Source organism: Pelophylax lessonae, assembly GCF_965119305.1.
Source record: "Pelophylax lessonae genome assembly, chromosome: 9".
In the NCBI taxonomy this organism is placed as follows: Eukaryota; Metazoa; Chordata; class Amphibia; order Anura; family Ranidae; genus Pelophylax; species Pelophylax lessonae.
Genome location: NC_138776.1, coordinates 913638 through 928379, shown reverse-complemented (window position 1 = coordinate 928379; position 14742 = coordinate 913638). Strand labels below are relative to the sequence as shown.

Genomic DNA, 14742 nt, shown 5'->3' with positions numbered 1-14742 from the left:
GCAACAAGAGGGGGGGATAGGAGGAGAAGGGCTGTAGCTATCATTACATTAACTCAATGCCAGCATGTCCCCAGGTCTCCAGTATCTTCTGGCTCATAGTCTGTCGGTAGGAGGCACGCGCACAGTCCCTTCCAAAACACACAGTGACAGTGGGTTCTGTCGCACTCCTCTCCTATAGCGAAGCAAAGAAAACGCTGGTGTCCAGCGTATATAGGGATGTGTAGATATGCGTCCTTGATATCTATGGAGCCCAAAAGGTCTTCTTGGTGCAGGAACGCCAATACCGTGTGAATGGACTCCATTCAAAACTTCTGTATCCGCACAAAGTGGTTAAGAGCCTTAAGGTCCAGGATTGGACAAATTTTTGCCTTCCTTCCTAGGCACAGTAAACAGGTTTGAATAAAACCCTTGAAAGCGTTCCTGAGAAGGAATCGGCACAATCACCACTTGCGACAGCAGATCTTGTACCGCCGCTCATAGATCCCTTAACCGGTCTGGAGATAGGCACAGATTGGATGGGAAGAACCTGTCCAACGGTCGAGACCAGAATTCAATCTTGTACCCTGATCGGATCAGTTCGGTAACCCATTTGTCCTGAAACAAGGAAGTCCATGGTTCCTGAAAGAAGCGAAGACGTCCCCCCACACCAGAAACGGGTGAGCGTACCCCTTAATGCAGACAAGGATTTGTCTGCAGATCCACATTGGCCTGTATTTGGTTTTCCTGACCATGTCTTCTTGCAACCCCAAAAAGAACTGAAGGGCTTTCCTTTCTCCTGCGACCCAGTGGCACAAAAAAGCTGCCTATGAGCAGAAAAAGAAGGTCCCCATTTAGTACGTGGTACCTTGCCCTTAGAGGATTGAGGGAGAAGAGTACCCTTCCCACCTGTAAGGCCTTTGATCAACTCATCCAGCGAGAATCCAAACAACCTCTCCCCCGAAAAGGGAAGGTCAGAAAGAGCCTTTTTGGAAGCCTGGTCCGTAGACCAGCACTTTACCACACCATACATCTAATCGCAATCTCCACCGCAGACATTCTGGCCACCGGGGGAGCTGCATCCAGCGACACATCACATATATACAGCAGGGCTTGAGCCATTTGATCCATGAGCTCAATAAGCCCCGGAGAAATCTGTTCCATCTCCAAGTGACCCTTAAATAACTTCACCCATTCAGTGATGGTCTGTGACACCAGAGTAGTCACAAATATTGGTTTCAATATTGAGCCCGCTAACACATGTAAATGGCGGGACAAGATTCAATCCGTCTATCAACAGGATCCGTAAAGGCAGAGGATTCTTCCGCTGGGACCACAGTAGACTTATTCAGTCTGGAAATAGGATGATCCACCTTTGGTGGCACGGACCAATGAGTGGAAACCTTATCCGCGAAGGAATAACGGCGTTTAAAACGTTTGAGCACCACCATGTGCTTGATGCGCCCCCACTGCTCATTGACAATATTGTAAAAAATTCCCGGGCAGGGAAACACCTTGCCCGATTTCTGGGATTTGTGGGTGCCAAAAGACACATGCGTTCCTGACGCTGTAGACTCATCCGCCATTTTTAACGTTTCTCGCACAGAAACTATAAGTGCTTCCACCAATGCGCTTTACCACGCGGCAGCTGACGAGGACATGTCCTCTTCGCCCTCAGAATGCGATGACACCAAGATGGGGTGCGTCTGCGGCAGCCATATCTGCCTCAGAATCGGAGGATACTACAGATGGAGGTGAAGGCAGAGGGCGCTTACGGCTAGCAGAGCTTTTTTAACACGAAATCCACTTTTGACACCAGGCTTTCCAAAACTGCTGTAAAAGCAGACAGGGGCTGCGACCCAGAGGGTTCCGCCGCTGCACTGAGGGGTCTGTAGGTGAAATTTTGCCCTGGGACTCCATTTACACTGAAAATAAAAAAAGATGCAGTGTCGCTTTAAAAGGGTTGGAAAAACTCGATCGCACCTCTGGACTAGTGGTATGCTAAGTCCCAGTCTAACATTGTCTGTCAGCAGAGTGAGTGAAGAATATCTACAAAAAAGATCCCAAACATTAGCAACCGCTCAGGTTTGCAGGAACATTCTGTGCATCAGAGGAAAAAATGATCTGACACAGGAAATGAAAGAAACACCTGGGTCATAGCTAGAGTCTGTAGTGTCTGGCTTGCTTGTCCAGTGATCGTGGACTATAAAAAAATGGCTGCCCATGCAATTACAATGAGAAAAGCTGAGCATCATCTACAGGAAAATGGCGGCCCTCATGGTGCGCCATGCGGTCTCCAGGACCCCCAGGGGGTTCCACAGAAAAGAGGCATCGGAGGGCCCCCAGGAGGAGACCCCACCAGGACAGACACCCCCCCACCCCAGCAGAAACACTGCAGCAGCTGTAATATAACCGCTCCACAGAGGTAGGTACCACAATGGAAGGGGGGGCCTGGTATTCTGAAAGGCCAGGGGAACCGAGGGTCCGACTATTCCATGGAGGGAGCCCACGTCCACCCGAGACCGCCAGAGAATTGGGGGGCATTTTACTCATGATACCACGGTATCAGGTGGGGGCCGCTCCGAACAGACTGCCTCCCACCCGGGGTGGGGGTGCTGTCAGCCAAGGGGCTACTCTGCATCTCAGAGCATTCCAGGTAGTTTGCGTCTCAGTGAGATGGTCCACCCGCGGGCTCGTCCCGTTCATCGGGGGTCTGGCGTGGCAAGGTCTAGTGCTGGACTAAAACCTGCTCACACTCACTGGCTATGCTGGGAGACCTTAAAGAGGAAGTAAACCCTCCTCTGTAACTTGTACCTATAGAGGATCCTATGATAAGGCTTACCTATAGGTACTGTAAATATCTCCTAAACTTGTATCGTTTAGGAGATATTTACTTTGCATGCAGCCAGTGACATCACTGGCGCATGCGCTCTGAAGGAACGGCAGCTCCGGCCGTTCCTTCAGAGCCCTGTGCCGTAAATCTCGGCTCCTGCGCATGCCGTCATCGCTGCTCCAGCCAATCTGATGGCCGGATGCCGCAAACCCGGAAGAAGGGCGACCAAACATGTCACCTGTGAGAGAGGTGAGCGGTCGGCACTGCGGGGCTTTTCATTCTAAGGTAAGTATTTCATAATGAGCTAGTATGCGATGCACACTAGCTCATTACGTGTTTATCTTTCAGGTGTTTGTTTTTATTTTTTTTTTAATTCTGAGGTTTACAACCTCTTTAAGGATCTAGAATATCCAGTCCAACACCCAGCCGGCTGTTGCTTGTACTTCTCCAGGAACTCTAACTAGTAACTAAAAAAATAAACAAAGTTTCCCTATTAAATAGCTAAAACCGAAGTCCCAGCAGGGAACGAGGTCCTACTCCAGAACGAGGCAGAAACAAACCGAGGGCTGTAGAAGAGTGGGAGGGGTTATGCCTGCAGGGACGGCCCCATAGGCGTGGTGAAGCTTTTTCCTGCCTAGTGTCCTACTCCTGTAGGGGGCAGCATAACCCAATGGTCAAGAAGATATGAAGCTGCGTCTGACAATGAACAATAAAGTATATTTTTTCCATAAAAACTGTGTTTGTAAGACAGCTGTGCAAATACGGTGTGACTTAAAGCATTGCAATGATCTCCATTTTATTCTCTAGGGTCTCTGATAAAAATATATATATATATATATATATATATATATATATATATATATATATATATATATATATATATATATAATGTTTGGGGGTTCTAAGTAATTTTCTAGGAAACAATACTGATTTTAACTTGTAAACAACAAGTGTCATAAATAGGCGCAGTCCTTTAGTGGTTAATGGACTCCAGATGGACCGTATTCAATGTTTTCCCAGTTTGAAGTGGAAGGAAAGTCTTTTTTTATACTTGTACCCGCAGGTGACCCTATAATAAGTCTTACCTGTAGGTACGGGGAATTTCTCCTGAACCTGCACTGCTTAGGAGATATTCATGCTTGATGCAGCCAGTGACGTCACTGCGCGTGCGCTCTGAAGGGATAACATACCGCACTGTTCCTTCAGAGCTCCGCATCACATCGATGACTGCCGGGTGCGGGAGTGACATCGCGGTGTGGCCAGTCAGAGGGTCCGGAGTCCACTAACCCAGAAGGAAGAGCAGGTGAAGAAGGAAGCCCAGTCAGTGGTGACAGTGTGATGCGGGAGGGATTTGTTCTAAGGTATCAGTATGCGATGCACCTCACACAGCATGCCTTTGTCTTGTAGGTTTTTTAATGCTTTGGTTTACTACCACTCCAAGGACCATGGTACGTTATTAGTATGCAACAGAGTTCAGAGGTCAGTGGCATGTAAAGCAGAGTACAGAAGTCATAGTAGGTTTTGCACAGATTGCAGGGGTCAGTAGTAATGCAGAGGGCAGGGGTCCATAGTAACGCAGAGGGCAGGGGTCAGTAGTAATGCAGAGGGCAGGGGTCCATAGTAACGCAGAGGGCAGGGGTCCATAGTAACGCAGAGGGCAGGGGTCAGTAGTAACGCAAAGGGCAGGGGTCAGTAGTAACGCAGAGGTCCGTAGTAACGCAGAGTACAGAGGTCGGTAGTAATGCAGATTGCAGGGGTCGGTAGTAACGTAGAGGGCAGGGGTCGGTAGTAACGCAGAGGGGAGGGGGTTGGTAGTAGCGAAGAGGACAGAGGTTGGTAGTAATGCAGAGGGCAGGGGTCAGTGGTAACGCAGGGGTCAGTGGCAATGCAGAGGGCAGGGGTCAGTGTTAATGCAGGGTTCAGTAGTAATGCGGGGGCAGGGGGCAGTAGAAATGCAGAGGGCAGGGGTCAGTGTTAATGCAGGGGTCAGTAGTAATGCGGGGGCAGTAGTAATGCAGAGGGAAGGGGTCAGTAGTAATGCAGAGGTCAGTAGTAATGCAGGGGTCAGTAGTAATGCAGGGGTCAGTAGTAATGCAGAGGGAAATGGTGAGTAATAATGCAGAGGTCAGTAGTAATGCAGGGGTCAGTAGTAATGCAGAGGGCAGGGGTCAGTAGTAATGCAGAGGTCAGTAGTAATGCAGGGGTCAGTAGTAATGCGGGGGGCAGTAGTAATGCAGAGGGAAGGGGTCAGTAGTAATGCAGAGGTCAGTAGCAGAGGGCAGGGGTCAGTAGTAATGCAGGGGTCAGTAGTAATGCAGGGGTCAGTAGTAATGCGGGGGGCAGTAGTAATGCAGAGGGAAGGGGTCAGTAGTAATGCAGAGGTCAGTAGCAGAGGGCAGGGGTCAGTAGTAATGCAGGGGTCAGTAGTAATGCAGGGGTCAGTGGCAATGCAGAGGGCAGGGGTCAGTAGTAATGCAGAGGTCAGTAGTAATGCAGGGGTCAGTAGTAATGCAGGGGTCAGTAGTAATGCGGGGGGCAGTAGTAATGCAGAGGGAAGGGGTCAGTAGCAGAGGGCAGGGGTCAGTAGTAATGCAGGGGTCAGTAGTAATGCAGGGGTCAGTAGTAATGCAGGGGTCAGTAGTAATGCAGAGGGAAATGGTGAGTAATAATGCAGAGGTCAGTAGTAATGCAGGGGTCAGTAGTAATGCAGAGGGCAGGGGTCAGTAGTAATGCAGGGGTCAGTAATAATGCAGAGGTCAGTAGTAATGCAGGGGTCAGTAGTAATGCAGGGGTCAGTAGTAATGCAGGGGTCAGTAGTAATGCAGAGGGCAGGGGTCAGTAGTAATGCAGGGGTCAGTAGTAATGCAGGGGTCAGTAGTAATGCAGGGGTCAGTAGTAATGCAGGGGTCAGTAGTAATGCAGAGGGAAATGGTGAGTAATAATGCAGAGGTCAGTAGTAATGCAGGGGTCAGTAGTAATGCAGAGGGCAGGGGTCAGTAGTAATGCAGGGGTCAGTAGTAATGCAGGGGTCAGTAGTAATGCAGAGGGCAGGGGTCAGTAGTAATGCAGGGGTCAGTAGTAATGCAGAGGGCAGGGGTCAGTAGTAATGCAGGGGTCAGTAGTAATGCAGGGGTCAGTAGTAATGCAGGTCATGACCTGCTGACCCCCACAGTATAGCAATCCTATAACTGTGGGACAAGTTCTCAGAATTCACTGGACGCATGCTTGCTCTTCCTCAGTGACTCCAGTAATGGCGGCTCCCTATTGGAGGACTCGGCACAGATACATCCAATCAGAGTATAATGGGGAAAAGAAACTTTATTCACACAGGTCAGATGTGGGAATACATAAACCCGCCTACTACAGCCAAGCGTCTTCTATACCCAATCAGATCACGCAGAGTCCTGCCCCAAGCGCATTTCCAGTCCAATAACCCCCCAATGCAGAAACTGTAGGACCGCCTTCCAGTTGGACCCGATCACTGTGGTGGGTTTCGGGAAGAAGCGCAATGATGGGACCGGAGGGTCCGGAGATACCAAAAGCTCTTGTGAAAAAGGACAAGAACATCTCGCTCAAATGAATCATGAATACAGCCGCCTCCAAGCCGGGATACCCTCCATCCCATCCCCCCCCCACCCCTCTCTAGGAGGGAGATCCTGGGGCATAAATACATATATGGCAGGGGGGGAGGGGGATTAACTGTGAACGCGCTGGTAGAAGTAAATGTAGCCGAGGTCTTTCGGTGGCTTCTCGGACGCGCAGACCTTCTGGTCGTTGTAGATCACCCACCTGGGGAAGACAGGAGAACAAAAAGGTCAGTGAAAGGAGGAGGAGGGGTCACAGCCGGGCGCCTCCCACCCCAAAAACAGAAAAAGATTCTTTCCAGAGAGATTTTCTATTTTTCAACCTGACTATGTAACTATAGAACTATATTACTATGTAACTATGTAACTATATAACAACTATGTAACTATATAACTATGTAACTATATTACTATGTAACTATATAACTATGTAACTATATAACTATGTAACTATATTACTATGTAACTATATAACTATGTAACTATATAACTATGTAACTATATAACTATGTAACTATATTACTATGTAACTATATAACTATGTAACTATATTACTATGTAACTATATTACTATGTAACTATATTACTATGTAACTATATTACTATGTAACTATATAACTATATAACTATATAACTATGTAACTATATAACTATGTAACTATATAACTATATAACTATGTAACTATATTACTATGTAACTATATAACTATGTAACTATATTACTATGTAACTATATAACTATATAACTATATAACTATGTAACTATATAACTATGTAACTATATAACTATGTAACTATATAACTATGTAACTATATAACTATGTAACTATATAACTATGTAACTATATTACTATGTAACTATGTAACTATATAACTATGTAACTATATTACTATGTAACTATATAACTATGTAACTATGTAACTATATAACAACTATGTAACTATATAACTATATAACTATGTAACTATATTACTATGTAACTATATAACTATGTAACTATGTAACTATATTACTATGTAAGTACTAATTCTAGATGGCTGCATGGATTTTGCACACAATGTTGCACTTTCTGGGACAGTCTTTATGAATTGCAGGGATTGTTTTGCGATGTCAGTGAAGGGACGGGGACTGCGGCAGGCGCGTGTATTGCACAGATGTACGGGATTGGTTGTTTTTGGCTACACATGAATATAAAACCCATAGAAAATAAAATCCCTGATAATGAGAGAATGTCGGGGGGCCACCTCACCTTCCCTCCTTCTTTATATGACACACATAGTGGCCGCACATGGTGGAAGTTCCCATGTGACTGATGAATGCAAATAATTCATATCCTGCCGGGAAATAAAAGAGGAAACAAAATGTTAATGAATTCCACAATTTTCTTCCTGTACAAATTTTCTGTCTTCCATCCAATCCCTGAGATGATGTAACACACCCAGAGAGCATTGTGGGGGATAAGATGCTGTATATCGGTCCCCTCCCCTTATTTTTATTTTCTTTTCTTCTTCCTTTAACCCCCCCCCCCCCTCCTCCTTTTTTGCTGCTCCTAGATATACTTATTTCGCTGATCTGTGAGTATTTTGTTTCAAAGGTGCTCTTCCTATATAAAAGTAAGTACACCCCTCACATTTTTGAAAATATTTTATTCTTATAGATAACCAAAGGGGGAGACCCCGAATAAAGCACAGACTGAGCACTCAAGCACTTTTATGATTATAAGTGGAAGGATTCATCATACCGCAAGGATGGATTAATGGACATTTATTTATTTAGAGCACTTTATGATTTTATCCTATGAAGTTTTTGATCTTTTATGCATTTTTGATGTTCACAAACCAGTAATAGCAATTAATTTTAAGCAGCGCTGCAATCACAGTTTTACATTTTATTCTATCTTTTCATGTGACAACACTGAAGAAATTACACTTAGGGGTGTACTGACTTTTGTTGCCAGCGGTTTAGACATTAATGGCTGTGTGTTGAGTTATTTTGAGGGGACAGTAAATTTACACTGTTATACAAGCTGTACACTCACTACTTTACATTGTAGCAAAGTCTCATTTCTTCAGTGTTGTCACATGAAAAGTTAGAATAAAATATTTACAGAAATGTGAGGGGTGTACTTACTTTTGTGAGATACTGCATATAATAACACCACACCCCTAATACATAACTTTAGGGCTCTGATCTCCTCCTATGAAGATCAATGTCTTTGTTTGATCCTCTCTGTATTATGGAAATGAGGGATGATTTGTATGTGGCCTGTTTATTCTTCCTATGATTACCCACTGATGGGGGCATCGCTATGATCCGCCTCCTCTATGATCCGCCTCCTCCTCTATGATCCACCTCCTCCCATCCATTCATTTGTAAAATAAATATTAAAATAACAAACGTTATACTTCCTGGCTCTGTAATGGTTTTGCAGCCCCGATCCTCCTCTTCCCAGGTCCCTCCCCAGCCCCTCCTCTTCTCAGGTCCCTCTCCGGCCCCTCCTCTTCTCAGGTCCCTCTCCGGCCCCTCCTCTTCTCAAGTCCCTCTCCGGCCCCTCCTCTTCTCAGGTCCCTCTCCGCCCCTCCTCTTCTCAGGTCCCTCTCCGGCCCCTCCTCTTCCCAGGTCCCTCCTCTTCCCAGGTCCCTCTCCGGCCCCTCCTCTTCCCAGGTCCCTCTCCGGCCCCTCCTCTTCCCAGGTCCCTCTCCGGCCCCTCCTCTTCTCAGGTCCCTCCTCTTCTCAGGTCCCTCTCCGGCCCCTCCTCTTCCCAGGTCCCTCTCCGGCCCCTCCTCTTCCCAGGTCCCGCCTCTTCTCAGGTCCCTCCCCGGCCCATCCTCTTCTCAGGTCCCTCCCTGGCCCCTCCTCCTCTTCTCAGGTCCCTCCCGGCCCCCTCCTCTTCTCAGGTCCCTCCCTGGCCCCTCCTCCTCTTCTCAGGTCCCTCCCTGGTCCCTCCTCTTCTCAGGTCCCTCCCTAGCCCCCTCCTCTTCTCAGGTCCCTCCCTGGCCCCTCCTCTTCAGTAAGTACGGCTTTCCATGGGAGCACTCATGTGTGCCCACCCGCGAGCCGCTGTGTCTGCATCTACTGACACAAAGCGTGGCTCGGACCCCCCCAATTCAGCACAGCATTTGATTGATAACAGCGGGAGCCAAGAAATCACCAAAATGGGGGCACAGAGCCAAAAAAACATAAAAAAACTTTCACCTTTTTCCACTACTTCCAAAAAAATAAAAAAATAAATCTATAAAACGTATTTTACCTTTATGCAGAGAATGCATTAAGGTAAAAAAAAAAAAAAAAAACATTTTGGGCTTTAGGGCCACTTTAGGGGAGCCTCGGGGGGCCTCCAGATAATATTAGAGCTCGTGTTCCGCCCCCCTCCAGCAGCCATGTCAGTGACAGACGAACGGGCAGCCAACACTCACGGCCATTTCCATCTTTCACACGAGGTCCAGCGGCCGGGAGACTCTCCGACACCGACTCTGCGGCAGATCGCCCCTCTGACAGATCCATGGCAGCTTCAGCATCTAAATCATCAATATGAGAAAAGATCCAATCCACGGCTCGCTCCAGACTGTTATTCTATACAGAGGAGAAGAAAATGGAGGTGAGACAAGAGGGAGCCAATGAGAAGAGGGTGTCCGTGTTTTATGTTACACTCATATGTAAGGTGTAGAATAGAATGTGGTAGTATCCCCCCTCCCCCACTGGTAAAGGGGAATTCCAGGAATTCAGCTACTTTGTAAAAACTGCAGGCATACCAAGAGTTAAGTCTGATGAGGTGCCCACCGCCTTCATAGACTTCTCTATTATTCACATCGGACCGGATTATTGTGCTCCAGGAATGGTCTCAGTTCCTTAATGAGCAGTCACTGGAGCTGCTGTGCCCACCCCTCACCTCCTTCTGCCCATTCACAGAAGCCTTTGTATATACAAAGGATTCTTTGAATGGATATCAGAGGGGAGGGGCGAGCAGAGCTGCTTTGTGTGCTTTTCTATTCTCTGGGAGTGCAATTATCCGGTCACATATTAGTAATAGAGATAAATCCCGGAGGGAGGAGGAAGGGAGGAGGAAGGGAGAGAAGGGAGGAGGAAGGGAGAGAAGGGAGGGAGGGGAGGAGGCGGGCAGGAAGGGGAGGGAAGGTAGGAAAGGCAGGCAGGAAGGGAGGAAAAGAGGGAAGGAAGGCAGGGAAGGAAGGAAGGCAGTGAGGGAGGGAAGGAAGGAAGGCAGGGAGGGAGGGAAGGAAGGAAGGAAGGCAGGGAGGGAAGGAAGGAAGGAAGGCAGGGAGGGAAGGAAGGAAGGAAGGCAGGGAGGGAGGGAAGGAAGGGAGGGAGGGAGGTAAGGAAGGCAGGGAGGGAAGGCAGGCGGGAAGGGAGGAAAAGAGGAAGGGAGGGAAGGAAGGAAGGCAGGGAGGGAGGGAGGGAGGGAAGGAAGGCAGGGAGGGAAGGCAGGCGGGAAGGGAGGAAAAGAGGAAGGGAGGGAAGGAAGGAAGGCAGGGAGGGAGGGAGGGAGGGAAGGAAGGCAGGGAGGGAGGGAAGGAAGGCATGGAGGGAAGGCAGGCGGGAAGGGAGGAAAAGAGGAAGGGAGGGAAGGAAGGAAGGCAGGGAGGGAGGGAAGAAAGACAGGGAGGGAGGGAAGAAAGACAGGGAGGGAGGGAAGAAAGACAGGGAGGGAGGGAAGGAAGGAAGGCAGGCAGTAAGGGAGGGAGGGAAGGCAGGCGGGAAGGGAGGAAAAGAGGAAGGGAGGGAGGGAAGGAAGGCAGGGAGGGAGGGAAGGAAGGCAGGGAGGGAGGGAAGGAAGGCAGGGAGGGAGGGAAGGAAGGAAGGCAGGGAGGGAGGGAAGGAAGGCAGGGAGGGAGGGAAGGAAGGCAGGGAGGGAGGGAAGGAAGGCAGGGAGGGAGGGAAGGCAGGCGGGAAGGGAGGAAAAGAGGAAGGGAGGGAAGGAAGGCAGGGAGGGAGGGAAGGAAGGCAGGGAGGGAAGGCAGGCGGGAAGGGAGGAAAAGAGGAAGGGAGGGAAGGAAGGAAGGCAGGGAGGGAGGGAAGGAAGGCAGGCAGTAAGGGAGGGAGGGAAGGCAGGCGGGAAGGGAGGAAAAGAGGAAGGGAGGGAGGGAAGGAAGGCAGGGAGGGAGGAAAGGAAGGCAGGGAGGGAGGAAAGGAAGGCAGGGAGGGAGGAAAGGAAGGCAGGGAGGGAGGAAAGGAAGGAAGGCAGTAAGGGAGGGAGGGAAGGCAGGCAGTAAGGCAGGAAAAGAGGAAGGGAGGGAAGGAAGGAAGGCAGGGAGGGAGGGAAGGAAGGGAGGGAAGGAAGGAAGGCAGGGAGGGAGGGAAGGAAGGGAGGGAAGGAAGGAAGGCAGGGAGGGAGGGAAGGAAGGGAGGGAAGGAAGGAAGGCAGGGAGGGAGGGAAGGGAGGGAAGGAAGGAAGGCAGGGAGGGAGGGAAGGAAGGCAGGGAGGGAGGGAAGGAAGGCAGGGAGGGAGGGAAGGCAGGGAGGGAGGGAGTGAAGGCAGGGAGGGAAGGCAGGGAGGGAGGGAGGGAGGGAGGGAAGGGAGGGAGGGAGGGAGGGAAGGGAGGGAGGGAGGCAGGGAGGGAGGGAAGGCATGGAGGGAGGCTTGGAGGGAGAAGAGAAGAAAATAAGGAAGAAGGGCAGAAATGAAAGGAGGAATGAAAATAAAAGAATGTCAGGAACACGGATTAGGATTCTGTAGAAGTGCGGGAAAACACTGAGGATGAAATATGAAGTAAGCGGAGAAGAAGAGAGGAAGTAGTTGTGTATAGTAAGCGGCGGCCCAGTGTCCACCATGGAAGACTCACCGTAGATCTCAGTGCTCTCACGGCTTGGTCATGGGAGAAGCCCATGGATATAATGGTAGCTATGTGCTCCTCTGATGGGGGGTCTCCTCCTGCTGGGACTGAAGATGGCGCACTGACCCCTGATATAACCAGCGGCTGAGCAAAGTCTGCAGAGAGATTTAGAATGAAGAAGATTTAGAGAATATCCCAGAATGTGAGCGAAAATCACCCTGCCTGAGCTGATACAACCGCTGTGATAGAAGTGACACACCCGATATCTCAGAGCTCTGCTGTGATAGAAGTGACACACCCGATATCTCAGAGCTCTGCTGTGATAGAAGTGACACACCCGCTATCTCAGAGCTCTGCTGTGATAGAAGTGACACACCCGATATCTCAGAGCTCTGCTGTGATAGAAGTGACACACCCGATATCTCAGAGCTCTGCTGTGATAGAAGTGACACACCCGCTATCTCAGAGCTCTGCTGTGATAGAAGTGACACACCCGATATCTCAGAGCTCTGCTGTGATAGAAGTGACACACCCGATATCTCAGAGCTCTGCTGTGATAGAAGTGACACACCCGATATCTCAGAGCTCTGCTGTGATAGGAATGACACACCCGCTATCTCAGAGCTCTGCTGTGATAGGAATGACACACCCGATATCTCAGAGCTCTGCTGTGATAGAAGTGACACACCCGATATCTCAGAGCTCTGCTGTGATAGAAGTGACACACCCGATATCTCAGAGCTCTGCTGTGATAGAAGTGACACACCCGCTATCTCAGAGCTCTGCTGTGATAGAAGTGACACACCTGACATCTCGGTGCTCTGCTGTGATAGAAGTGACACACCCGATATCTCAGAGCTCTGCTGTGATAGGAATGACACACCCGCTATCTCAGAGCTCTGCTGTGATAGAAGTGACACACCCGCTATCTCAGAGCTCTGCTGTGATAGGAATGACACACCCGCTATCTCAGAGCTCTGCTGTGATAGGAATGACACACCCGCTATCTCAGAGCTCTGCTGTGATAGAAGTGACACACCCGCTATCTCAGAGCTCTGCTGTGATAGAAGTGACACACCCGATATCTCAGAGCTCTGCTGTGATAGAAGTGACACACCCGATATCTCAGAGCTCTGCTGTGATAGAAGTGACACACCCGCTATCTCAGAGCTCTGCTGTGATAGAAGTGACACACCCGCTATCTCAGAGCTCTGCTGTGATAGAAGTGACACACCCGATATCTCAGAGCTCTGCTGTGATAGAAGTGACACACCCGATATCTCAGAGCTCTGCTGTGATAGAAGTGACACACCCGCTATCTCAGAGCTCTGCTGTGATAGAAGTGACACACCTGACATCTCGGTGCTCTGCTGTGATAGGAATGACACACCCGCTATCTCAGAGCTCTGCTGTGATAGAAGTGACACACCTGACATCTCAGTGCTCTGCTGTGATAGGAATGACACACCCGCTATCTCAGAGCTCTGCTGTGATAGAAGTGACACACCCGCTATCTCAGAGCTCTGCTGTGATAGAAGTGACACACCCGCTATCTCAGTGCTCTGCTGTGATAGGAATGACACACCTGACATCTCAGAGCTCTGCTGTGATAGGAATGGCACACCCGCTATCTCAGAGCTCTGCTGTGATAGAAGTGACACACCCGCTATCTCAGAGCTCTGCTGTGATAGAAGTGACACACCTGACATCTCGGTGCTCTGCTGTGATAGAAGTGACACACCCGATATCTCAGAGCTCTGCTGTGATAGGAATGACACACCCGCTATCTCAGAGCTCTGCTGTGATAGAAGTGACACACCCGCTATCTCAGAGCTCTGCTGTGATAGGAATGACACACCCGCTATCTCAGAGCTCTGCTGTGATAGGAATGACACACCCGCTATCTCAGAGCTCTGCTGTGATAGAAGTGACACACCCGCTATCTCAGAGCTCTGCTGTGATAGAAGTGACACACCCGATATCTCAGAGCTCTGCTGTGATAGAAGTGACACACCCGATATCTCAGAGCTCTGCTGTGATAGAAGTGACACACCCGCTATCTCAGAGCTCTGCTGTGATAGAAGTGACACACCCGCTATCTCAGAGCTCTGCTGTGATAGAAGTGACACACCCGATATCTCAGAGCTCTGCTGTGATAGAAGTGACACACCCGATATCTCAGAGCTCTGCTGTGATAGAAGTGACACACCCGCTATCTCAGAGCTCTGCTGTGATAGAAGTGACACACCTGACATCTCGGTGCTCTGCTGTGATAGGAATGACACACCCGCTATCTCAGAGCTCTGCTGTGATAGAAGTGACACACCTGACATCTCAGTGCTCTGCTGTGATAGGAATGACACACCCGCTATCTCAGAGCTCTGCTGTGATAGAAGTGACACACCCGCTATCTCAGAGCTCTGCTGTGATAGAAGTGACACACCCGCTATCTCAGTGCTCTGCTGTGATAGGAATGACACACCTGACATCTCAGAGCTCTGCTGTGATAGGAATGGCACACCCGCTATCTCAGAGCTCTGCTGTGATAGGAATGGCACA

General features: G+C 49.2%; 2 protein-coding genes across 3 annotated transcripts in view; one reads left to right on the top strand and one right to left on the bottom strand.

Moving 5' to 3' along the window:
* Window positions 1-6106: 6106 nt before the first annotated feature.
* The window catches only part of USP5 (ubiquitin specific peptidase 5), a 70705-nt gene continuing 62069 nt past the window's right edge, over window positions 6107-14742 (bottom strand). For both annotated transcript variants that reach the window (XM_082269157.1, XM_082269158.1), the window contains exons 17-20: window positions 12193-12338; window positions 9811-9967; window positions 7644-7728; window positions 6107-6598 (exon numbers count right to left, since the gene is read on the bottom strand). In XM_082269157.1, the coding sequence (XP_082125283.1) occupies window positions 6505-6598; window positions 7644-7728; window positions 9811-9967; window positions 12193-12338 (482 nt within the window). In that variant the 3' untranslated portion in view covers window positions 6107-6504. The remainder of the gene's footprint in view (window positions 6599-7643; window positions 7729-9810; window positions 9968-12192; window positions 12339-14742) is intronic.
* MRPL51 (mitochondrial ribosomal protein L51) overlaps window positions 14612-14742 on the top strand; it is a 156787-nt gene continuing 156656 nt past the window's right edge. The window contains exon 1 of the mRNA XM_082269161.1: window positions 14612-14618. The gene's annotated coding sequence lies outside the window, so the exon portion shown is untranslated. The remainder of the gene's footprint in view (window positions 14619-14742) is intronic.